This window comes from Globicephala melas, chromosome 15 (assembly GCF_963455315.2).
Source record: "Globicephala melas chromosome 15, mGloMel1.2, whole genome shotgun sequence".
Classification (NCBI taxonomy): domain Eukaryota; kingdom Metazoa; phylum Chordata; class Mammalia; order Artiodactyla; family Delphinidae; genus Globicephala; species Globicephala melas.
In genome coordinates, this window is record NC_083328.1 from 21,487,951 (window position 1) to 21,513,462 (window position 25,512).

The 25,512-nt window shown below is 50.2% G+C and overlaps 2 protein-coding genes and 1 pseudogene across 5 annotated transcripts in view; 1 reads left to right on the forward strand and 2 right to left on the reverse strand.

Moving 5' to 3' along the window:
- Positions 1-2,125: 2,125 nt before the first annotated feature.
- On the reverse strand, positions 2,126-7,292 carry LOC115861081 (von Willebrand factor A domain-containing protein 3A-like). The gene is made up of 5 exons (XM_060285175.1): positions 7,127-7,292; positions 6,075-6,198; positions 4,031-4,199; positions 3,848-3,913; positions 2,126-3,067 (listed from the first exon to the last, which is right to left on the reverse strand). Exons 1-5 carry the CDS (start codon positions 7,288-7,290, stop codon positions 2,922-2,924), a joined length of 669 nt encoding a protein of 222 aa, XP_060141158.1. The 5' UTR covers positions 7,291-7,292; the 3' UTR covers positions 2,126-2,921.
- Positions 7,293-7,557: 265 nt separating this feature from the next.
- Positions 7,558-25,512, reverse strand: part of LOC115861079 (von Willebrand factor A domain-containing protein 3A) — a 46,462-nt gene continuing 28,507 nt past the window's right edge. For all 4 annotated transcript variants that reach the window (XM_060285169.1, XM_060285170.1, XM_060285172.1 and 1 more), the window contains 13 exons: positions 22,979-23,053; positions 22,655-22,799; positions 22,016-22,211; positions 19,574-19,644; positions 16,512-16,664; positions 14,621-14,711; positions 13,847-13,957; positions 13,532-13,615; positions 13,210-13,307; positions 12,259-12,396; positions 11,226-11,334; positions 8,308-8,452; positions 7,558-7,838 (listed from right to left, as the gene is read on the reverse strand). In XM_060285169.1, coding sequence (XP_060141152.1) covers positions 7,580-7,838; positions 8,308-8,452; positions 11,226-11,334; positions 12,259-12,396; positions 13,210-13,307; positions 13,532-13,615; positions 13,847-13,957; positions 14,621-14,711; positions 16,512-16,664; positions 19,574-19,644; positions 22,016-22,211; positions 22,655-22,799; positions 22,979-23,053 — 1,675 coding nt within the window. In that variant the 3' untranslated portion in view covers positions 7,558-7,579. The remainder of the gene's footprint in view (positions 7,839-8,307; positions 8,453-11,225; positions 11,335-12,258; positions 12,397-13,209; positions 13,308-13,531; positions 13,616-13,846; positions 13,958-14,620; positions 14,712-16,511; positions 16,665-19,573; positions 19,645-22,015; positions 22,212-22,654; positions 22,800-22,978; positions 23,054-25,512) is intronic.
- Positions 24,336-24,435, forward strand: LOC115861386 (U6 spliceosomal RNA; annotated as a pseudogene).

Here is a 25,512-nt window from a genome sequence, read left to right on the forward strand (position 1 = left end):
CCTCCGCCGCAACCGTCGTCTCTAAGGCGGGGACACGCACGCTCTCCCAGAGGGGAAACTGAGGCCGGTCGAAGGGTGAAATGGGCCACGATGCTAGTGGGGAAAGGGCGCGAAGGTCCTGCGTGCTGGTCCGGGTCCAGCCCGCATAGACGGCCTAGAACCCCAAGAAACGGTGTTTCTTTCTCCACCCACCTACCCATCCATGTCCCCTCCCACGTGGTCCCGTCTGTTCAGCCTGCCTCTTGCCTTCTTTCCTCCTGCCCTCCTCCCCTCCCTCCTTCCTCTCTTTCATCTATTCATTATCCCACCTATTCTTCCATCCATCTCTTTGTCTATTCATCCATCCTTCTACCAATTTTAAACTATGTTTTTATCCGTTCATCCATTCATCTATTCACCCGTTATTCTGTCTTTCCACCTATCTATCCATCAAGCCTTCCATCCATCCAGTTCATTTCATATCTTTCTGTCCTGCCTTCCACCCATCTATCTACCCTTCCTTTCTTACATCCTTCCACCCACCTCTGGGTTAGCCATTCTCCAATGCCATCATTCCACATTTAATAGGGGATTCTTCAGTGCTGTCCTTTCCCTTGCACTGGGGACCCAGATGGATCGCACCATCCCTGGAAAATTTATTTGCAAGTGCCAGTGGCAGAGGGCAGGCATATGCCCAACAGTGGGCACAGCTGCAGAGCACCAAGGGCTGGTTACTTCGGTTTGAAGAGGGCTACTGGAAAGGCTTCACCTAAATGAACCTCCTCTGTGGACATAGGTGGGTGCGGGGAAGAGAAAAACGTCAGCCAGCACATGCGATGTGCCAGGTGGTAAGGTATCTTGCTTAATCCTCACAACTCTGTTTTAGCCCAATTTTAGAGACAGTGAAGCAGGTTCAGAGAGATAAAAAGGGGCTCAGAGTGTAGTGGGAAAAGGCCGTGGGGTCAGCCCTGGGTTTAAATCTCGGCCCTGCCACTTTCTTGTTGCATGTCTTGGGCAGCTACAAGGCTTGGTTTCCTCATCCATTAACAGGAACTGGTGTGTACTTTACAGTTGTGATGTTGCAAGCCTTGTGGCTCACAAGGTACCATATGCAGAATGCTGAGTATTATGCCTGCCCAGTTGGTGCTCAACCAACGGTAGCTGTTATCATCGTTATATGAGAGGAGGTTGGGATTCAAACCCAGTACCTGTGATTCACTGCTTTGCAAACCACGTCTCTGGTCTGTCCTTCCATTCACAAAGACCAGCCTCTTCCTCTCCCACCAGCAGGGCTGGTGAACTCTTGTTCCCCAGGCCCAAGAGTCATCTGGCTGGTGTCATCTAATTAGGAGAAGCATAGTTTACAACACAAGTGTTATAGCTGAATTGTGCCCCCTCAAGTTCATATGTTGAAGTCCTAAGCCCCAGTACCTCAGCATGCGACCTTAGCTGGGAATAGGGTCATTGCAGATGTAATTAAAGATAAGGTCATACTAGAGTAGAGCCCTAATCCAGTATGACTGGCATCCTTATAAAAAGGGGAAATTTGGACACAGACATGTGCACAAGGAGAGCATCACGGGAAGATTGGAGTTATGCTGCCAGAAGCAAGGAGCTGCTAGAAGCCAGGAGAGAGGCCTGGAACAGACCTTTCCCGGTGCCTTCAGACGGAGCATGGGCCTGTCTGTACCTTGATCTCGGACTTCCAGCCTCCAGAGCTGGAGACAATACACTTGTGTTATTTTGGCCACTCAGTCTGTGGTACTTTGTTATGACAGCTTGAGTGACGTACTGCAGCGACCACAGGCGTGGATAGAGATGATGCAGAGGGCAGCTGTCCAAGACAGTGACCAGACTGAGACCCACTGTGGAAGGGGCTGTGGTCACTGCTGTCTCCCTGGGCCAGTACAGAGCCTGGCCAAAGCCATGGCTTGTCAAGTCTCAGTAAACTGTGTTTTTAAACAATCTGATGAATTTTTACTTGTGTATATACCAGTGTAACCACCGCCAGATCAAGATATAGCCCCGTAGTGGCCCCAACACACAAGGTAATCACCCTTCTGACTTCTGTCACCAACAATAGTTTTGCCTATTCTTGAACCCATATAACTGGAATTATACTGTATGTGCTCTTTTGTGTCTGGTTTCTTCTGCCCAATATTCCTCATAAAATTGATGCAGCTTGTTGAATATAGCTGTAGTTCATTCTTTTAAATTGATGCATAGTATTCCACTGCACAGATGTATCACAATTTATTTGTCCATTCTACCATTGATGGGCATTTAAGTAGCTTCCATTTTCTGACTCTTACGAATAAAGTTGCTGTAAACATTCCTGTGTATGTCTTTTGTCGAACGTGGGTGCTCATTCCTCTTGGAGTGGAATTGCTGGCAGAGAGAAGGCACACGTTCTACTTCGGTGAAAATTGGCAGACGGTTTTCCAGCGTGGAGGCACCAAGTTACACCGCTCCACCCTCCACTCCAGCAACGCGTGAGGGTTCCAGCTGCTGCCTATCTTCATATTGCCAGTCTTTATTTTTAGCCGCTCTGGTGGGTGTGTAGTGGTTCTCACTGTAGTTTTAATTAGCATTTCACTGATGGGTAAGGCTGTTGAGCGCCTATTTTCATACACCTCTTGTTCATTTATACCTGTCTGAGCCTTTGGTCCATTTTTAAAAATAGGATGTTTATCATTTTCTTATTGATTCGGAGTTCTTCGTATATCTAGATACGAGTCTTTTAATAAAGTTTTATCACACCAAAAATTTATACAGAGACACACACACACCAATGATCACATCCATTTAAAAGTAACTTTGATCCTATTAATTAAATAAAAGGAATTTTTCCTGTCTTAGAAATGACCCCAGCTGACATAACACATGACACAGTCATTTCATATGTACACAGTAGGGCTGGCCCAGCAGCTCCAGCCCGATTTTCACATGCTTGAGCTGAGCATTTGCTCTGGACTGGGCTCCAGAGCAGACTTCAGTTCAGTTCGGATGAGCAGGGGCGGTGGGTGGTGGTGAGGCTCACTTGTTTCTTCTTCCTCCAAGAGGGGCTGATGGTGAGTCTGCGTCGCACCTGTGGATCAGGGTGGTGGGGAAGCACAGAACAAGAGGACTGAGGCAGAAACAATCTTATCTGGCTGGTCTCCAGAGCTGGGCTCTCACAGCTAAGCTTCATGCTCACTGTTTACTATGTGTCTGCCACGTGGCAGATTCTTGGGACCCAGAGATGGTTAGGACACCAGCCTCATCCTGAGGGAGCTCACGGTCAAGGAGAAGAGACAAGGGGGCAAGGAAGCATAATGTGGAGTGCTAAGTGTAGTTAAGTGTCACCTCTATAAAGAGGGATGCGTGGTCAGGATGCTATGGGGGGAAGACTGGAATCTCCCAGCTCTTGATGGGTCCCAGGGGCATCTTCACAGTGGAGTTGATGCCACTTGCACCGTGTCTTCATGGACGAGAAGCAGTCACCAGGCAGAGGGTGGCAGAAGGATGTTCCAAGCAGGGGGCTCAGTGCAGGACTTCCAGCAAGTGACAATCTTGTGACTGGAGGTTAGGGTGTGTTGGGGACAATGCGGGAACATCGGGGTGGACCCAGGGATAGAGAGCTTTCCTCTCTCGGCTTCCAGGGAGTCCTGGTGCCTGGAATCACGCTGATCTGTGGGTTACAGCTTTCTAGGGCACCTTTCCCTCTGGGCCAACATTTGCTGAGTGGTTCTTTGTAGGATGGCTTTTCTATTTAGAGGAATCATTGTTTCTGATCCTTGCCCATAGTCACTGCTGTCCACAAAATAGAGCATGCTGCCTGGTCCTTGACAGGTGCTCAAAAGTTGATGAGTTCATCCCCTCCCCTTACCTGAGAACACTTTTCTAAAACGGAGCGACCTTCGGTTCTGTGTTGTTTTTCTTCTGGAGTTGGGACCTAGTGAACAGGAGATGAAGAAAGACGGACCCTCGATGCCCAAATTTCTGGGCCTGGCAGGGAGAAGCAGGGCAGGAGCTCTTGGAGCAAGGGTGTCATGACCGAGTGGGCACTGACCTGAGGGGGGCCCAGGGTCTGGGTGGGCTGGAGCCACGAGGCAGGTGGGAGGGGCTGCTTGAAGGGCACACCTGAAGGACTGGGCCTGCCAGAGGAAGCTTCTGGCCTTGGTGATCTCCTGGGCCAATCTCCTTAAATCATCTCCTTCAAATAGTGGCAGCATGGGGTCCTTGAAAAGGGGAAATGAGTATGAAATTAGATCCATTAAATGACTGGGTGGGACCTGAAAATCCAAAATCTCAGGAGAAAAGTTTTAGAGTGAACTCAAAGCAGCCTTCCTCCCAGTGCAGGAAATCTTGTGGGCCTCAGCGTGCATGTTTCCAGGGACAGGGAGCTCACCACCTGTCAAGGCAGTCATTCTGCAAAGAGGACACTTTGCAGTTAGATGTCTGAGAGTCAGTGTAGGAAGGGGATGGTGGAAACTAAAAGGGTCTAAGGACTTCACTGAAGTCAGCACAGCTCTGCCCAGTAGAACAGAAGTAGTATATACACCTTATCTCACTGTTAATCAGTAAAACCTATCCAGTCCCTTCTCTATTTCTTCTAGTAAAACAGCTCCACAGATATGCCTTTTTCTTATGTCAACTAATGAAATTCTAGAGCCTAGCCTTAAAAGTACAAGTTCTGGGGCTTCCCTGGTGGCACAGTGGTTGAGAGTCCGCCTGCCGATGCAGGGGACGCGGGTTCATGCCCCGGTCCGGGAAGATCCCACATGCCGCGGAGCCGCTGGGCCCATGAGCCATGGCCGCTGAGCCTGTGCGTCTGGAGCCTGTGCTCCGCAACTGGAGAAGCCACAACAGTGAGAGGCCCGCGTACCGCAAAAAAAAAAAAAAAAAGTACAAGTTCTCACAATTAGCAAGAGAATATAAGAAAGAGATGAAACTGTTCCTTCTCCCTGGGAGCAGTAGTGGCAAACGTCCCACTCTGCACCCAGAAACTATTCAAAGAATCTGATTTGATAAAAGGTATGAAACGAGAACCTTCCCAATATCATCGTTTGTTTTCCTGTGTAATAAGGATATGGGTGAATATTCATTACTTTTACTTATTCTGATCTCTGTATTATTTGTAATATTTGCCCCTAAAACATTACTCAAAGAAATCATGCAAAGCATTGACTTCAAAAATTATGCAATGTTCTGTAAACTTTAATTCCTCCCCGCCAAAAAAAAAAAAAAAATCTGGAATTCTGGTTGGTTGTCTTACTGGATGATTTGCTGGCCTGGAAATGTAATTCACAGCAGCACATTCCTAGAAGGTATGAATATGTACATAATTTTTCTATCAGATTGTAAGATCTTATCCTGCAGGCATTATAAAACCTATGACTGGGCTTCCCTGGTGGCGCAGTGGTTGAGAGTCCGCCTGCTGATGCAGGGGACACGCGTTCATGCCCTGGTCCGGGAAGATCCCACATGCCGCAGACCGGCTGGGCCCGTGAGCCATGGCCGCTGAGCCTGCACGTCCGGAGCCTGTGCTCCGCAATGGGAGAGGCCACAACAGTGAGAGGCCCGCGTACCGCAAAAAGCAAAAAAACCTATGACTTTACCGTATTTATTTTTTAACAGATCATTTGAATATCTGCGCTTCAATGAATTTAAGGCGGGAAGACAGAAATATGCAGGAATTAAAGCACAGAACTTAGGAGCATGGGTGTCTGGGCTCTGGCTTTACCATTTACTCTGACTTTAGGTGTATTCCGAAACCTGGCTGAGCCTGTTCTTTCGTCTATTAAATGGGTATAATAATGGTTGGAAGGCTTAAAAGAGGTAATTTACATAATGCAACAAACCTGTAGCATGTAGGCAGTGCTCAGTGAATGTGAACTGTTCTACTATTAAATAATGCCCCTAACCCTGCTTCTTTCCCAACCTGGAGGGGAGGCAGCCTAAAAGGAGAGCAGCAGGGAAACACAACCTTTTTTAGTCAATACTTTGTTTTACAAGAGAAGCAGAGATCTTATCAATCAGGAGGAAAAAGCCACGCCTGTTGACATTTTGTTGAGCTATTTCAACAGAACTCACCCAGTAGCTCCACAACCTACCCTCTCTTTGATGAAGCCCCTGGTCAGCAGGCCCTGCATTTTTAAGAGCGAGTCCTCACCGACAGGGCAGTGATAGCGGCCCCCAGTAAGAGAGGCCAGATCTCTCAAGAAGTTAACCGCCGTCCTGCGGGGAGGAACAGAGGGCTGGGGCCAGGCCCACCGAGGTCTCTGTGAGCCCCCAGCCCCTGGGGAAGTCACATGAGTGGGGTAAGGGGTCTTGGACCTTGAGGTCTGTGCCACTGAGACTGTGTCAGCATCACCAAGCCACTCTCCCAGCTGGTATTTGGGTGGCAGTGGCTACTGCTGTGTGAAGTGGATTCACCGTATGAGGGTCACCCTCAAAGCACGGGGCCCCATTCCTTAACTGGACATCTATCCAGTGCCTACTATGTGTCTGGCCTGGCAGGGACACAGTGTGACCTTTACAGAGCTCACGGTTTAGACAGAGAGATTAAATATGAATGTTCTGAAGGAGCTGAATCTCTCCTGTCTAACACATGTTCTTCTATAACCATAGTGGGCTTCCCTGGTGGTGCAGTGGTTGAGAGTCCGCCTGCCGATGCAGGGGACATGGGTTCATGCCCCGGTCCAGGAAGATCCCACGTGCCGCGGAGCGGCTGGGCCCGTGAGCCATGGCCGCTGGGCCTGCGCGTCTAGAGCCTGTGCTCCGCAACGGGAGAGGCCACAGCAGTGAGAGGCCCGTGTAACGCAAAAAAAAACCCCAAAAAACATAGCTACTTTAAACTTTTTCCCCCTAAATATTCACAAATGTGCCCCGAAGGAAGATGAAACGGGAGAACACAGCGTGTGACTGTGGGAATCGGTGCAAATCCATTTCCACGCTGGAGAAAGTCAGGATGCTGACGGGTGGGCAGGGGCACAGAGGGGCTCTCTCTGGTGCAATGCCTGCCCAGGGCCTCCTAACTGCTCACACACAGGACTTGGGCCCAGGAGAGCTCAGCGTATAACGTGAGTCCCTGGATTAGGTGAGGATGAGCCTTGCCCCTCAGACACGCGGCCGTGGGGAAGGGATACAGCTCCTGACCGCCCACCTGTCTGAGCAGTTCAGGGAGACGGTGTGCACTTTCACGTCTCTCTTCTCCGTGAGTCTTTGCACTTCACTGAGGATAAGGCTGCAGCTTGTGTCTGGCTTCCCGTCCGTCAGGAGGTACAGTCCTTCCACATCAGGAAAACTGAAAGCTTTCTGAGAGAGCATGTAGGTTGTCTGGCTCAGAAGAGGGGCCAACCGGGACTCAGAAACCACTGGCCTGCTGTCCCCAAGTCTGGTTGGATCTCACCTACTTGTCATTAAGACTGAGAGCCTCCTCTTTCAGCCTTTGACAGACCAGGAAGCTGCTGAGGTTTAGGAGAAAGAGCTCAGCCCACTTCCTAGCTGGTTAACCCCAAGCAAGTCACTTAACCTCTCTGGGCCTCTGTGCCTTCATCTATAAAGTGAGAACAGCGAGAATCTCATCCTCACTGGGTTGCTGGGAAGATGAAATGATTTAACAGTAAATTCTAAAGTGCTCTTTGTAAACTGCAAAGCATGGTGCAATGTCAGGATAGGGGCGATGGTATTTCTGCTTTGCCACTGGGTCAGGCTTGGCGGTGGAACTTGCCAGCAATGCTTGCAAGACTGAGGTGCTCCCCTGAGCATGCAGGTTGGTCACCCACTTCACAGCCTCGTGACAGGCTGCGTCTGTGGTCCCCACCAGAGTGTCCTGCCACGGCTGTAGGCCCTCTGCAAAGCTGAGCAGGTTAAAACTGTGGAGAGCGGAGAAGAGGTGGGGGCCGGAGAGGAGGTGAAAGAGATTGGTTAGAACGCACCCGTCTATACTGACCTCAGGGGAAGTAACCTCCGTGAGGACTCACACCTATCCCTGAAGACCCTACAGCAAGCCCTGGGCCCCCTGTGGACCACCTGAGGATGAGAACATACACAGTGAAGATTCTGGGTGCAGACAGAAATAGATTTAAATCCCACTTCAGCCACTTACTGGTTATGCAATCTTGGGCAAATGATTTAACCTCTCTAAGCCCTTGTTTCCTTTGCTGAAGAATGGGGATAATAATAAGACCGTTGTGCAGACTGAATGACATCACGCATGTAAAGCGCTTGGCACAGGGAAAGTGCTCTATAAGTGTTGAGGAGGGAGTGACCTTGGCCAGGGGAACCTCAGGAGCCATCCCTTGGATCTCCTGACCCCCGCGCACCAGCACCCCTGCCTCTTACCTGTCACAGTGCTTCCGCAGCTGTTCCCAGATCAGCAGAGCGAGCTCTGTCTTCACCTGCTGCAGGTAGGGGCCCATGGATCCCGACGTGTCCAGCAGGATGCACACTTTGCTCTCCAAAATGGCACCAAAGAGTCGGCGGCTTCCTGCTCGGAGGCGGGTGGAGGCAGAGGCAGGGGAGGAGTGAGGGTGGCTCTCCTCACTGCAGCTATAAAATCCAAGGTCTTGCCACACCCGTTGCCTGAGTGATCACGGATCAGATGTGAACCCACTGGGAGATGGCCTCTGTGGTGTTGCTAGAGGGGTCATTGTCCAAGGGCAGAGCTGGTGCGTGGACTGGGCTTTCGGAGGTCGAGGTTTCTGCTATGGCTTTGCCTCGGATGACTTGCCCAAATGATTATAACTTCCCAGGGCTTGAGTTTCCTCACCCCTAAAGTTAGTGATTGGGTTAAGCGGTGTCACAGTATTGTTTGGGGCTGGAAATGGTGTTACAGAGCATGGAGTCTGTAGATTGGCTGACAGAAATCAGGTGAGCGTGCACTGTGTGCCCGGCACTGAGCAAAGTGCAGTGGAGATGAGAGAGTGTCCCTGCCCTCACGGAGCTGCCAGTGAGGCAGGGAAGACGGATGTTATACCAACAGCTACCACTCTGCTGAGGGTTATGACACAAAGTTAAGGAGTACCTACTTGGGAGAATCTGAATTTGATGGATGTGGGGTGGGGAGCAGACAAGCTATGGCTGAAGGATGAGAGGGGGTGTGTGCGGGGAGAACAGACTGTGAAAGGCTCTGAGTGGGAGAGAGGAGCATGTCATGCTTGAGGGACAGAGAGAAAGCTGGAGAGGTTGTTAAAGGATTTGGGATTTATCCCAAGGGGAAACAGAGAGGGCCAGTGACTTGCCCAAGGTCACACAGCCTGGCAGCGAAGCCGAGATTCACATCCAGGTCCTCTGATCCACACTTGAAGGCAACCGCTAACCCCAGCCCTTCTGGTGCCCCAAGGCTAAACGGAGGTAACACGGGGGACGCCAAAGAGAAGAAGATGGCATGTCCAGCATTCCCGAATCACACCTCAGACCTCACTGGAGGCAGGAGTAGAAAAAATGGAAAACTGCTGCAAAAAGGGTCCACTGGTCTCCAGGAAAAGGTAGCCTGAGCTGGCTGGACCCACTGCCCAGGAATCTTCCAGGACTCATCTGGGCTGTTCTCTGGCAATGCTCATGGCAACATGAGGACATGAGGGGAGCCATCCTGAGGTGTGTGGGACGTTCCGCGGGGACAACCAGCCAGCTGGTCGACGGGCCTCCCACCACAGAAGGCCAGCTGATCCATCTTGGGAACCAGACAGCGGAAACACCCTGCAAGCCACCGAGCCCCGCCGTTATCGCCTCCCTAACTCTGCTTTTTTTGTCCGTCTCCATCATCACTTCCCTTCCCAGCTATCCTAATCTTTCCCCTGGATTCCTACTAGGTTCCCCTGATTGCACTCCGTCCCCTCAGCAATTTATACTGCACGCAGCAACCAGAGGGATTGTTGCCGATGCTAACTTCATCACTTTCCCCTTATTTAAAATCTTTTAGTGGCTTCCCATTGCTCTTAGGATAAAGTCTGGGCCATGGCCTCATCTCCCTGGAGCGGTGGCACCCTTTAATCTCAGCCACCCTGCTTCCTTCAGTCTTTGTACTCAGCCTCCTCCCCCGCTGAGCACCTCAGTCATGCCCTGAGAGTCTTCCCTCTCTTTCCTCAGGTGACATCTAGTCATTCTTCAGATCTCAGCTCAAATGTCACCTCCTCGGGGAAGCCCTCCGTGATCTCTCTGTGCAGGCCCCCTGTCCCTCTCTCACTGCACCATGCCTGTCTCCTCCTTACACCTGTCACCCTGCTCTTTGGGTAACAACTGTCTCCCCTAGACCATGAGCTCAGGGAACCTGTGAAGTGTTTCCCCTACCACCTCCCCAGCACGGAGCGGGAGAACAACACTTATTCGTTGAATAATGAATGAGTGGCTCAGCGCAGCATCCCCTGGGTACGTTCGGAGGCGTTAGATGGTGTTGAGTGTGTAGCTGTATGTGAGGTGGGGGCGCGACTCATACCACACAAGAAGCGGCTGCACGGCTGCCCTTCACACGCTCCCCGGCGGGAAGTGTGCGTTGGGAATACGCACACGACCTCGTCGCCCCGCCTCAGCCTCTGACCTGACAGCTGCACCCGAGCTTGCCGCCCGCTCCAGAGGCTTTGGAAAGCAGCAGTCAGCCCAAGGACCGTTTATACCAGGTTCTACTGCAGAGGACTGGACTTAATGAATTTGGGCAGGCACCTGAGTGGCCCACCCTGGGATCCTTCCTCTATCGTCCCAGGAACCCTCCAGGCCCCAAAGCCTGAACTGAGCCTCCGGTTCAGTTCTAGCTGTCTGCCCGGCCTTTTGGACTGGATGCTTCAGACCATCTCCTAATGCCCAGCCCAGCCTCCTCTGGGATGTGAGCCTGGCTCTCAGCCAGCCCTGCCAATTCACCTCTCCCAGAGGGGCCTTGGTGCTCTCTGTAAAGAAGAACAGGGGCATCTTCCCTGTCCGGAGCCCCTCCCATCTCTACCTTCATGGACTGGTTCTGTGGGGACCAATCAATACTAAATTGAGGCTCCTGAAGGGCAGCAGCCCTTCAGTCACACCCAGGAGGCGAGGTGAGGGAGACGAGCCGGCAGAGCGGCCTGACCAGGCCTGGGTCTCCCTGCTGCTCTGGCTCGTGCTCCACCGCCCTGTCATCCAGCACCTTGCCTGACCTCTGAACCCAGAAGTCATGTTGCCCCTGGGTGACAGTCTGTGAGTGCCTAGCCTGGGAAGGACTGACCCTGGGGTCCCTGGGGTTGCCCTCCCGCTGCCCATCACGCTCGTCCGCCCTCCAGGATAGCAGGCAGGCTCACCAGACAGCAGCCACTGCAGCCTTTGGACATAACGCCGCGTCACCTTCTCCAGGTGTGTGATGTACGCTTCGATCTCCCTGGGTGTACACTGACTGTGTCTCACCATCCCCTGGATTACGGCAAGCAAAGGGAAATTCCAACCCCGTCAGCTGTTGCTCCACCTCCCCATTACCCCCGAAAATAGTTTAGTCTGCCGTGGTTCACAATTTTCAAAACATTGTGAAGCATACATTTTTGTCTGTTTGTTTAAAAGCTTTTCTCTTTTATTGAACTATCAAATGCACAGTTCTCGGAAGGTGTGTGGGAATTGGGGTGACGATTTCTGTGGCACGTGCGGTCACTGTAATAAGAAAAAGACATAGTATCTCTAAATTTTAAATAGAAAACCCTTAATGGTAGGATGGGAGGTCGATGCATTTCAAACTAAGAGACGACCTCCGATGGAGGAGGGGGGCGGCATGATTAAACTCCCATAACATTTTTCTGGTGGCTCGTTTTAGCTTTATAGCTGACAATGTCATATCAGAGGGCAAGGAGAGAAAATGGGGTCTCTGTTTTAAAAGCACGATTCGATTTTCATTTTCTACTAAATGTACCTGTTCCAGTGTCAAAGCAATAAAAAAAATGACCTCAAAACGAGAAAATAGAGAACCCCCTCACCTCCTGCCATAACCGCTGTTCCCAGCCATCCTGATGGGACCATCGTCAGTGTCAGGGTACAGAGCTCTTATTAGTGAGGATTCCAGCCACTGCCCTGCATTCTCGGCAGTTGTTTCTAATTCCCCCTCCATTGAGCCCCTCTAACCCTACAGCATGGTCTCAAGCACTCTGAGGGGCTGACTTTTCTTCCAACAGGATTCTGCATCTCCTATTCCTTGAGCGCAGTCCCCCTGTGGGGGGTGGGGTTCTTAGAAGCAGGAATTGAAGCCAGGGGCATACATTCATGGGGAGTTTTCCCCAACACACTCAGCCATTTGTGCCTGAGAAGAGACAGGAGCTGGGAGAAAAAAAACCAACACCAATCTTGACTTACGTTGATCTCTATGCTGGGGAAGATACTGCAGTATTTGGCTGATGCCGACGTCTGTGTTGACTTTTGATGAGTGCATTTGGGACCGAGGTATCTGGAGATCTCCATCTTCAGTTTTTTTAGTCCATAATTTGCTACCCACTTTAGAATAAAGGAAAGAACTATTATCTTGGGTAATTCAGGCTTAATGGAATGATTGACTCATCTTTTAAAACCTCATGTTTGAAATCTGTCTTGTATTTGAAATGTGGGGTTCCCAGGTCCTCACTGAGCCTTCATCACATTCAGATTCCTGCCCCTGTGCTGGGGAGAGATGCACAAGAAATACGGGGAACAGGGAACAAAATTTATTGAGCACTTACTACTCCCTAGTCTGGTGGATACTGTTGCCTCCCCAATTTCCATTTCAACCCTCTCCCATGAAACTTGAATGGGATTGTTCTAAAGTTTAGACTCTAAACCAATGAGGATAGTCTCAGGCTCCTTGTCACAATGAGAGATACAAGAATGGCTCGGTTTAAAGCAATCAGAGCATGGCATCCAGGGTCAGAACGAAGCTCAGACTTTTATTGACCGGTTGTGGGAAGAAAAGATGATCTATCTTCTGGACCTGCACAAGAAGGGGGATTTCTGCTGCTTGCGTCCGAAAGGATCTGACGCCACTAAGTACTTTACACAAAATATACTTCAATTAATCAGCAATCCTATTAGGTACAATTGTTTTCATTTTATAAAGGAAGACATTGAGACTGAATGACTTGCCCAAGGTCACCCAGCTAGGAAGTGGCAGACCCAGGTTCCCACGTAGCTCTATTGAATCCTTATCCTGACACTTTAAACAGTCATTCTAAGCAGGTTTGGCCTCAATTCCAAGTATACCCACCCTCTCAGAAATAATGGTTGGTGGAAGGAATTATTGCGTGGGGGCATGTGCTGGTGCAGACAGCATAATACCTCTAGGCTGGAGCAGACTGTATCCTTTCTGGGCAACTCAATAGAAAAGCTAGTCCTCCTTAGGGCTCTTCCTTGAGGGTACTTCCTGTACACGAAGCCTGGGAGAAACAGAGCAGGGTTACTTTGTGCAATTCTCTTACCCTAGCCTCCCTTTTCCATGTCAATTTCTCTGTCAATCAAGTCAGCTGTAACATTCCTTAGGTGCAATTTGCTGAGAGGTAGGAGGGAGGCTATTGTGCTGATCTGGGGAAGCATGCTGGGATCTTCCTTCTCTACATGTCAATGGGTTGCTACTGGGACCTGTGCCATCAATCCGACTGACCTGGGAGGCTCATCTCCACTCCCTTCCCATCAGTCTGAGGACACTGCCCCTCATGCGCAGAGCAGGAGCGCCGCGCCCAGGGACCTGGGGAGACGCCGGCATCAATTCTTCCCACTCTCCTGCCTGTGTCAAGACTTTGCAAGCTCACTTCCCTGGGCTGGGAGATGTGAGTGGTTTGAGGATAGGCCCGCTTGGGGTGCACTGCTGCCCATGTCCCGGGACTGCGGGAGATTTCTCCTTTCCCTGGGGCCTGATCACCTTCCAGGTCCCACGGGGAAAGGGGGCTGTCCAGACATCTGTGCAGCCCCGACTTACCCACATTATTCCCTGTCTCTGTATAGAACAGCGAGAGAGAGGTCTCTGCGTCCCTTGATTTGGTCTTCCTCCTCCGATCTGCAGTCCCTTCTTTCACTGGCTGGGCTGTAGCTAGAGGACATTTGGCCTGTCGGCTGGAGCAGCCTTGAGGGTTTATGTGGTGAAGCTGTGCAGCTTGGCTTAGAGACTAGTCAACTTCAGCTATGCTCTGCCCTTGAAATGGGGCTCCCAGGTGGATCTGAGGTCCTTTGGGTCCTCTGGCCTCCCCTGGATCAGTAAAGCCAGAGCTGCTGATATATACCAGGCTTGGTGCGAAGTGCTTCCCGTAGCCTGTCTTGTTTTATCCTCATAGTACCCCAGCTTGCAGATGAGGTAAGTGGGACTCAGAGTCAGTAAGAAGCAGAGTAAAGATTCCATCCAGGTCTTGCTGACTCCAGAACTCTGCTCTGAGCCGCTCTGCTATGTGTCTGACATTAGAAGACACATGGTCTTAGGTTCTATGAACTGAGTACTTTCATAAAAATACTGGTGCCCTGTCATGACCGGCTGACACTGGACATTCTCCTTAGCCCCTCTGAGCCTGAATTTCTTCATCAGTGAAATGGAGGAACTAATAGATTCCCTGCCATACAGGACGGATTGTTATAAGCTTTAAATGGGACAATCTTAGCAGAAGGGCTGGCACACGATCGCTGATCACTTTAGTTACTGTCATCACGAATCCATGCCTGAGCCGTGCTTGTCCACCCCTCCACCCCCGGGGCCGTGCCTTACCTGGGGGGATGCCCGCTTTGCCACTGAGTGGACTCCACAGCAGAGCTTTCAAGCGGGGACTCTTCTCTCTGTCAGGGTCATCTTTAATGCTCTAGAAAACAGCAGTCTTTTCCATCAGAGGTCTGTTCTCTGTGGGGGGCAGTACCCCAGTCATCCCAGCCTCAATCTGTCAAGTAGGAACCTTTGCATGGCGAGGCCTCAGGAAGTAGACTTCTCACACGCTCGCCCCATCTCCTGTTGCACATTCGGAGAGGACTCTGGGGTTTGAGGTGAAAAGGGTGTGTGTGTGTGTGTGTGTGTGTGTGTGAGTGAGAGTGTGTGTGAGTGTGCATCCGTGTGTGTGACTAAGTGTGTGTGTGTGTGAGACAGCGTGTGTGCATGTGCATGTGTGAGTGTGCGTTGTGAAAGTGGGTGTGCGTTGTGTGTATGTGTGCATGAGTGCATGAGTGTGCGCGTGCGTGTGTGTATATGTGTGAGTGTGTGCATGGGTGTGCGTTATGTGTGTGTGCACATGCATGTGTGAGAGTGTGCGCGCGTGTGCATGTGCATGTATATGTGAGTGTGTGTGTGGGAGTGTGACAGCGTGCATCTGTGTGTGAGAGAGTGTGCGTGCATGTGTGTGCGCATGTGTGTGCGTGTGTGTGTGAGTGTGAGTGTGTGTGTTATGAGAGAGGGCCTGCTAGGACAACTGTGGGGATTTGCCTGAACTTTCTTCACCAGTTACCTGCCCCTCTTCCTACTGGACTGGGATTTCTGGGCCTCCAGCATGACAAGCAACCACTCAGGTAACTTCCATGCCCTATTGGGCACCTCGGTTTTAAGGAAGGGGTTCCTTCATTACCGGGTACAACTGGAACGTGGTGATGGTTAAACAAAGTCACCCAGGGCCTGGACCAGCAGAGGAGACCTCTGGGTGGCGGCTGTGAAAAACGCCCAGAGCTGCCATCCCAGAGAGCCACCTGCCAGCAACCCAGCTTCCCACACCTGCATTTCAGGAGGCCTGCCAGAGGCCCTGGAGCAGCCCAAGCCCCCTCGTAACCAAGCCAGTTTGGGAACCACTGAAGGCCCAAGCCGGACTCCGAGACCGCGGGGTTTCACCTCAGAATCTGGGAAGACGGGAAGGCGCGATGTCTCTGGGCTGGCGCCCAAAACCTGGTGGAGTTCTGTACACGAGGGCAGTGCCCATGGGAACAGAACCGCTCAGAAGTGCTGACTGCAGGAAGGGAGTTAGCTGCACACGGTTTGGGTGGATTTCTTCATTCTGAAAGTGTGCTGTGTTCACAAGGGCCTGTCAGTTGGTGAAATGCTGAAGCGCTCACAGATCTCACTGCCCTTCTGCTCACAAGTGCTGTGGAGTCTGGGGTGTCCCCCCAGACACACCTCTAGAGGCCCCTTCTGAGTGCCGAGGTGGGTATTTTATGCGGGACAGATTTGACAGGCTGTGAACGGGGATCAGCCCCGGGCAGGCCCAGGTCCACCCTCAGGCTCCTATCAGGCCCCCAAAAGCCTCGGGCAGCAGCAGAAAGGACCCATTAGACGCCCCAAGCCCCTAATTCCTTTGCCCCGAGAGACCCTCCCAGACAAGCCCTCTTGCCTTACAACCAGCACGTGTAACGGAGGGTGCCGAGTCCACGGAGCCCTTGGAACCACAAAGCTGGGACAGCCAGGCAGAGCCAAAGGTGGGGTGGAGGGGTGGCCAGAGCTGAGAGGCAGGCCCCCCGGGGGTCCCTTCCCCCTGGAGGCCAGGACACTGACCACTGAGGACCCTGCTCCCACCTCTGCTGGCCCTGGGGTCTGGGGGCCTGGCCCAGGCCACTTCAAGATCTAGGAAAGACCAGGAGACAAGGCAGAAACAGAATCCCCTGTGTGTTATTAGGGAGGGGAGTCAAACCGTTCTGGCCACAGAGCGTGCTCTGGGCTTGGAGGGACAGAACTTCCCGGGCTGATGTCTCAGCTTGAGCGTCTTCGGCTTGTCTCTCAGGAGGGCTGCACTTTCCTGTTGTTTTCCGGACTGGTTCTTCAGAGACGACACGAGCAAGGCACACTGCAGGGGGACTGGGAGCGTCAGCAGCACCCGAGCCAGCGTGTCTCCACGCAGGGCACTGGCGCCCACGCGCACGCGCGCACACACACACACACACCAGGGGGCGCTGGGGCCACTGGGGCCCCTGTACTCCTCTTTCTGTCCCTAGAATGCTGCCTGGGGCCAAGAGCACTGTGGATCAGGCCTATTAATAATAAGTACCATGGGGCTTCCCTGGTGGCGCAGTGGTTGGGAGTCTGCCTGCCAATTCAGGGGACACGGGTTCGAGCCCTGGTCCGGGAAGATCCCACATGCCGTGGAGCAACTGGGCCCGCGGGCCACAACTGCTGAGCCCGTGGGCCACAACTGCTGAGCCCGTGGGCCACAACTGCTGAGGCCCACGTGCCTGAAGCCCATGCTCTGCAACAAGAGAAGCCACCGCAATGAGAAGCCCGCGCACCGCAACGGAGAGTAGACCCCCGCTCGCTGTAACTAGAGAAAGCCCGCGTGCAGCAGCGAAGACCCAATGCAGCCAAAATAATAATAATAATAAGTACCATGTATGGAGGGCCTGGGATGCATCAGGCACTGGGCTAGTTACTGCCTGGGGGTCTCAAACCTCCTTGCCAACAAGACATGCAACTACACTGGCAGGGCAAGGGCTATCCTATCCCCATTTTACAGGTAAGGAAACCAAAGCTTATGAATTTAAAGGACTTGTCCAAGGCCATACTGTGAGTAAGTAGAGGATCTTCCATTCAATCCCAGGTAGGTCTTGTTTCAAAGCCAGTGTTCTCTCCATATGTGGACCCAGCAGCCACATGTGGTGGTCAGCTCACCATGTGCCCAGGGCCGACCCTGGATGCTAGCAGAATAGTGGTGTGATACTTCGTTCCTTTGCCTATATATTTCTCAACTGCCTGCAAGCTTCTTCAATAACTATTCTCAATCAAGGCACTAGAAGACACCACTCAAATGTAACTAACATCATAAGAAGGGTGGGTTAAACCATTAGTGCCCATTAACACCTTGTGAGTGAGTTTATCAGATGAGGGAGCAGGACTAATGTGCACCTGAGAAGCAGTTGAATAAAGCAGCAAAGAGGGACCCTTTCTGGGAGGACAGCTCAGGCACGTCTAGGGGAGCTGCAGGTTTGCCAATCTATGGCCCTGCCCTCCCAAGAGCTCACCATGTAGTTGGGGAGACGGGCAGTCCTGACAATGGTCGTATTTGAAATGTGAGTCACGTCCACCTACGTGTTCTCTGTGCATCCTCATGGCTTGAGCTGCCCCACACCTCTATGTCCAGGCCTCATCTTTATCCACCTGCCTGAAGGATGCCCCCACTTGTTATCTCACAGGCCCCGCAAACTCACCTTTGTTCTAGGCCCACCCTCCCTGAATCCCCACCTGTTTTCTCTCTCTGGGTCCTGTGTCTACCAGGTCCCGCTGCAAGGAACTTGGGAGTCATCCTGGGATTTCTTCTTCTTCCTCACCCCATTCACTCAATCAGCCACAAGTTTGGTCAATTCTTCCTTAAAGACATGTTCTCACATTTGTTCCCTTATTTCCATTCTCATTGCTCGCGATCTGGTCCCGCTCTCATCTCACCTTGAACTGCTCAACTCCCTCTCTGAGGAGGTAACATTTTAGTGAAACTTGAATCGTAAGGAGCAATCCATGGATGACCTGGGAGGGGAACAGTTGGTGAAGGAAGTGGCAGGTACAAAGGCCTTGAGTTTAGGAATGAGACTGATGTGTTCAAGAACGTACGGGCCAGGATGTAGAGCACGCGGACCTGAAACCAGTGACTTACAGGACACTCACATTTCATTGGAAGCCTTTGGGGTCTGTGGATCAGCACAAAGGTGGAAAGCTGATGTGGGATGAGTCGTGTCCCCCAAAAAGGCATGTTGAAGTTCCCCTGTACCCAGAAACATGACCTTACTTGGAAACAGGGCCTTTGTAGATGTAATTAAGATGTAAGTTAATGAGGTTGTAGTGGGAGGGTGGGCCCTTAATCCAATACAACTGGTGTCCTTATAAGAGGAGAAGAGACACAGACACACACACAGAGGGAGGAGAGCCATGTGGAGATGGAAGCAGAGATTGGGGTTCTGCTGCCACAAGCCAAGGACAGGCAAGGATTGCTGTTGCCAAGGACTCCCTCCTTGACCAAACTTTAGTCATGTTCCTCTGAGCCCTCTTCTTGACTGGGCTTTGACTTTGGCCTGCTGAACCCAGTTTTAGCAAAGAATCCTGTTGAACCTATTTAGCAAGAATCCCCCTACCCTCGATATCTAGTCAACTTCATCTTAGTAATTTTCCATCCACTGACCCTCTCACTCTGCTCACTGGCTATAAATGCCCAGCTATCTTTGCTGTATAATCGGAGTTGAGTTCAATCTCTCTCCCCTATTGCAGTCGTCTTGAATAATGTCTTCCTTGCCTTTTTTTTTTTTTCTGCAGTATGCCGGCCCCTCACTGCTGTGGCCTCTCCCGTGGCAGAGCACAGGCTCCGGACGCACAGGCTCAGCGGCCATGGCTCACGGGCCTAGCCGCTCTGCGGCATGTGGGATCTTCCCGGACCAGGACTCGAACCTGTGTCCCCTGCATTGGCAGGTGGACTCTCAACCACTGCGCCACCAGGGAAGCCCTTCCTTGCCATTTTTAACAAGCGTCCAGGGCAATTTCATTTCTTTAACAGCCACCATCACCAGAAGCTAGGAAGAGGTAAAGAGGGATTCTACCCAGAGCCTTCGGTGGGGACATGGCCCTCTTGATACCTTGATTTCAGACTCTAGCCTCTGGGACTGTGAGGGAATAAATGTCTGTTGTTTTAAGCCACCCAGTTTGTGGTACTTCATATGGCAGCCCCAGGACCCTAACACAGAAGCCAGCGCAGTCATTTGCCCCACACCTAAGGCATACCTTTTGGGAGTAGTTGAGAGCCTTTTCCATCTCAGACGTGATGGCACTGATATCATCGCTTTCGTAAATACCTGGAAACAAAGCAAACAAAGTCATGATCGATCGTGGGGAAGGGATGGAGATCCTGGCAAGTGTCCACATCTGTAAACACGTGGGCCATGTGGAGGTGACCTCAGCCTAAGGGGCAGGGTGGGGTCTTAATGGGCTTAGCTGACTAGCCACCCCCCCATACTTTCTGGTGGTAAAGGGGATGGATGGGTATAGTGAGGATACCAAGAGCGGGGCTGGCCTTGGGACCCAGCACCCTGGCACCCAGCCAAGAGCTCTCACCCACAGGAGGCGTAGGTCAGGGGAAAGGTCCTGCTCCTCCAGTGAATAAAAAGATCCACCTTGGGGTTAATTAAAGTAGCTAATGTCTGTAGTGAATAATGTCTGTAGTAATATCTCAAATATGACTCATTTGAGAGGGACTAGAGTATAATGACTAACAAGACAGACTCTGGGTTCAAATCCTGGTTCTACTACTTACTACATCTATGCTTTGGGTTCTGTGTCTCAGCTTCCCTATCTGTAAAATGGGGATAATAGTAATAACACACTTCATAGGGTTATTGTGAGGAACGAATCACAACATATGTAAAACACTTAAAACCGTGTCTGGCATATAATAGCTAGTCTATAAATGTCTGCTATTATTAATAATAATCAACAATAATAACTTAAATGTATATGCCTAGCACTTTTCATGAGTTCCACCCCTGGCTATGCCACTAATTTTGTAACCACAGGCACCTCATGTTCTTGGGAATCATTTCTTCATCCATAAATCAGAGAGGTCAGAATGCACTAGCATGTCCCAAGCTTCAGTCCCTCCTGAATCACGTCACAATTTTGCCTTGTCTGCACATCATCTAAACCATAATTTACTTAACATATATTTTTAATCAATTCACTTTCATTTACTTAAAAGTACACACATATACAAAATTGAGATATAATTGACATATAACATTATATTACTTTCAGGTGTACAACATAATGATTTGATATTTGTGTATATTGTGAAATGATCACCATAAAAGTCTGGTTAACATCCTTTAAAAGCATATTTTAAAGAGAAAATTTATGTCACTGCTGACAATGAATGCTAGCATTTTTTAAATGAAATATTAAAACAATCATATAATCATTTAGGGGAGGGAAAAAAATTTTCCTCTACCCTCCTAGATTCTCCAGCTGGGGCCTTGGAAACCCAACTGACAAAAGACAGATTAACAAGAGAAAAATAGAGTTTATTAATGCATGTGGTGTGCATACATGGGGGAGAAACTCAGCGATGAGTTACTCAGAGGAACTGGTTGGAACTTGGGGCTTCTGTAGCATCTTAACGAAGAACAATAGAAATGACAAGACAAAGGAAATGGGGTTTGGCTTTGAGGGCCGGCAAACTGTGGGAAGGTAAATATTTGGGGGGAACTAATGGAAGACAAGGGTTTTTTAGGTGAGGGCTGTTACGTAGATTCCTCTTGGTGCTGTGAAGAGCCCAGAGCTGCCAACCAGAGCTTAAGAGTCTAAGATTCACCCTTCTCCTCCTGGCACAGAAGCAGGACATAGAAATTTATGTCCTGCTTTTAGGCAAATGGGGGAAGGGGAAGCAGAGAGGTTTTGTGGCATCTGCTGTTCCTTAATTGTCTTCAGCTCAAAATAATCCTTATGCCAAAGTGGCACATATTGAGGTGGCATATTCTGATCTCCTACAGCTATGGCCAAAAATTGTTGCTTTGTGTTCCGTGTACAACTATCTTGCCAACCACCTGCTGCGAACATATCACCTTTTGAGAAACGCTAAACTAAGGGACCTTTAGGGCCCCTTCCAGCCCCGACATTCTAAAATATATATATATATATATATATATATATATATATATATAATTTTTTTTTTTTTTCTGGTATGCGGGCCTCTCACTGTTGTGGCCTCTCCCATTGCAGAGCACAGGCTCCAGACGCACAGGCTCAGCGGCCATGGCTCACGGGCCCAGCCACTCCATGGCATGTGGGATCCTCCCGGACCGGGGCACGAACCCGTGTCCCCTGCATCGGCAGGTGGACGCTCAACCACTGCGCCACCAGGGAAGCCCTAAAATATTTTTAAGTGTTTTACTTTTTTTCTTTTTCACTTTAAAACAATTATGGGAAGATATACATAACATAAAATGTACCATTGTAACCATTTTTAAGCGTACAGTTCAGCAACATTAAGTATATTTACACTTCCTTGCAGCCATCGCCACCATCCATCTCCAGAACAGTAATTTTACATTTGCAAATGTGATTTTCACATACCACTTTCCTGGAATATGTCTATAGCATAGGGAGCTATATTGGCACTGAGACAACTGTCTGGAAAGAAAGATGTGGAGAGTTCAGCCAACTCTTACGCACCTGTGTCTCCAAACCAGTGGAAGCGGCCCCCAGCAGCCCGGGTGAACTCCCGGTAGGCGGCGGCCGTGTCACTGCGGCTGGCATAGCAGGCAGGGGGCGTGGTGTCCATCTGTGACTCGCCCACGTAGAAGAGACACACGTTCAGCTGTAAGTCACAGCCCACACGGGCCTCGGCCACGTAGGCGCTGAGCATGGCCTGTGGGGAGACAGGGAGGAGGGGCCCACAGCTGAGGGCTCTCCAAGCCGCTGATCTCGGGTTAATTCAGCCTAATTGCTTTCTTGAGGACCTACTGTGTACCTGGTCTAGTAAGTATGTGGCACTGAGGATGGAAAGGTGAAAGAGCCTGGGTCACCATTTCTCTTACTATCTTAATAGGGCCTGGCCGGGGATCTGGGCGTGAGATCCTAGACCAGTATCCTCGACGTCCCGTGGAAGCTTGTTAGAGATGCAGACTCTCAGGCCCCTTCGGAACCAGGTCTAACAACATCTGCATTTGAACAACATCTCCAGGTGATCCTTTGGCATGATAAAGTCCAGACTGGAAAAATCATGCTGGAGAAACCAGTTGCTAGGCGTCCACCTAGCGGAAGATGTGGGGTCGCAAAGGATAAGGGATGCCCAGGACGTGGCCTACCCACCATGTCCTGGTCAGGGATGCCCCCGGTGAAGAGGTAGATGCCCTGTGATTGCTGTTTGTCTTTGTCCTTGAAGTCCACTTCCACAGCCTTCCGCAGGGCGCTGAGGACATTCCTGCTGCCTTGACACTGCAGGCTCAGGACCCACCTGGGGGGCAGGGAGGGCCATGCTGAGGGGGAGGGCGGGGAATGGAAGGCGCTTGTTTCCTGATTTATGCCTGAGTCCCTCGGATGGCAAAGATTCTAGAGAGAGCTACTTTCTGGGGGAGGGGGCCCAGAAAATAATAGCACAGGGGAGGCTGACGTCAGACCCAGCAGGTCACCTACCGCCAGGCGCTTTGTAAGTTGCTATGGCTCGCGGCAACCATCTCGGGCCTCCAGCTTTCAATGGTGCTTCCAAACCTTGGAAAAAAGGAAAGAGGGCTTGTTCTTAGGGGGGAAATCCATGCCCCAGCTCTTTGGGCTCCCCAGGATTTTAAGGGGGCAAGATTTTGATTACACCCCCAAAATTTTAGGATGCCACTGGCCTGGGCCAGCCACAAGATCTCCTTGCTGGTCATGACACGTCTCAGCACATTCACGGTGGGAGCAGAGCTGTGCCCTCAGTGGAGACACAGCCAGCACCAGTTTGGCCAGACTTCCCTCCTGAATGAGGGTCACGCCCTTCTCGGTGTGAACTTCCTCACCCCCAGGGAAGAAGTCGTTTCTCCCTTTTTAGCTCTGATTCATCCTCACAACACATTCTTCACTCTCCATCTGCACTATAGCTTTTCTTTTGTATATGTATCAGCTCATTTTCCCTATAAGACAGAACTTACATCTTTGAGAAGAGGATTTATCCCCTTTATCAAGGAAAAGATGTCCCCTCTCTGGTTCAAGAGCGATTCCTCCACCTGGGCTATTGACTTCACCACCACCAATCTCTTCTGAGACCTTGTCCCACAGTGACCTCTCTCCCACACACATGCCCAGCGTCTACTTCCGTCTTCCCCATCGCCTCTCTTAAATATAACTTCTTCGTCTACCAGCTACTTCTCTCTCTTTCCTCTTCCCCCTCACAGACATGCTCCCTAGAAAAACAGTGTTACCACGTCCTCCTCATCTTCTGCTTCTCAACCCCCTGCAGTTAAGCTTCCTCCCCAGTTCTCTGATAAATATTAACAAGGACCTCCTTTCCCCCTCCCATGGAAATATCTCTATTTCAGTTGGATAAAAATTCTAACAATATACAAAGAGTGAAAATTCCTCCAATTTTATCCCCCTCCCCCCAATTTCTGTTAACTCTTTGTTCTATATTCTTTCGGATTTAAAAAAAAAAAAAAGTGTAGGACTTCCCTGGTGGTCCAGTGGCTAAGACTCCATGCTCCCAATGCAGGGGGCCCGGGTTCGATCCCTGGTCAGGGAACTAGATCCTGCGTGCCACAACTAAAAGATCCCGTGGGCTGCAACTAAGAGCCGGCGCAGACAAATACATATTTTTTAATGTATTTAAAGTGTATTTAAAATAAATACATATTTTAAAATATGCATAGTTGCATATTCTATTCTATTCCATAGAATAGAATTCTATTGTCAGGATTATTTTACCAATTTCCTCTTGCTTTTTTCCAGGTTTGCCAACCATTAGAACTCTGCACTGAAAGGCTTAATCGAAGGAACAAAGAACATACACTTAAAAGATTTAGTGCTTGCTTCAGCAGCACATATACTAAAATTGGAACGATACCAAGAAGATTAGCATGGTCCCTGAACAAGGTTGACACGCAATAAATTAGTAGGAGTTTGCGATCAACAGATACACACTACTATATATAAAATAGATAATCAACAAGGACTTACTGTCTAGCATGGGGAACTATACTCAATATTTTGTAATAACCTATAAGAGAAAAGAATCTGAAAAAGAATATATATATACATATATATATATACGAAACTGAATCACTTTGCTCTACACCTGAAACTAACACAACATTGTAAATCAACTATACTGGAATAAAAACATTTAATACAAGGGCTATACCAAATTACACTTCCCCCAGTACTTTCCAAGAGTGCCCTTTTCACCAGATTATCATCAGCACTGGGTATTATCAATCTTTTAAATACTTGCCAAAATGAATTGCAGAAACATTATATCTCATTGTTTCCCTATCAGGGAGCGCTACTGCCAGATTCAGTGGATTCCTGCATTCTTCCCCTTCCTTCTTTGCTTCTGCAGGCTCTAACTCTGTTTTTTTTCCTTTGGGAAAGGGTAAACACCTTTCTCTCCTGGTTTTCCTCCTGCCTTTCTGGCTGTTCCTCTCTTGTTTCTTTGGCGGTTCCCTGTCTCTGCCCACACTCCAAATGGCAGTTCTTCCCAAGTTCTGTCCTTGGTTGTCATCTCTCCCCCTTCACGTCTCCACAGATGTAATTCTTGCCCTCCCATGTCTTCAACCAAAATGCTGATGGCTCGCAAACCCGTCTTTCTTGGCTAGAGCTCCTAACAGGAGAATCCCCAGACTCCTGAGGACCTCAAACTCTATATGCTTATCTTCCAAGCTCTGCTCCACCTGGCACATCCTCTCCTCACCATTCCCTCATCCCCTACAGCCAAACAGTGACTGCATTCTGTAGATTCTAACTCCCCCGCACCCCTCACAGGCCTCCCCGTCTTTCATTCCCACTGCCTTGGCTCAAACCCCCTCTACCCCTGCAGTGGTCTAACTGGTCTCCCCACCAGTATCGCATCCTTTCAGTCCATCCTTCCCCTGGTAGCTCGAGTGTTTCGAGATTATTACTCTTGCTTAAAATCCTTCAATACCTATACGCCCTAGAGTATAAAAACTCCTATATAAAGTCTCCATCCCCTGGTGTTTTAT

Coding starts and splice junctions, on each gene's coding strand:
- LOC115861081 (XM_060285175.1), bottom strand. CDS start 7,290: ATGCTCTCTCAGAAAGCTTTCAGTTTTCCTGATGTGGAAGGACTGTAC. Junction 6,199..7,126: donor TCCCTGAACTGCTCAGACAG/GTGGGCGGTCAG, acceptor TCCTCCCCGCAG/GACGGCGGTTAACTTCTTGA. Junction 3,914..4,030: donor AGACCCTGGGCCCCCCTCAG/GTCAGTGCCCAC, acceptor CCTGTTCACTAG/GTCCCAACTCCAGAAGAAAA.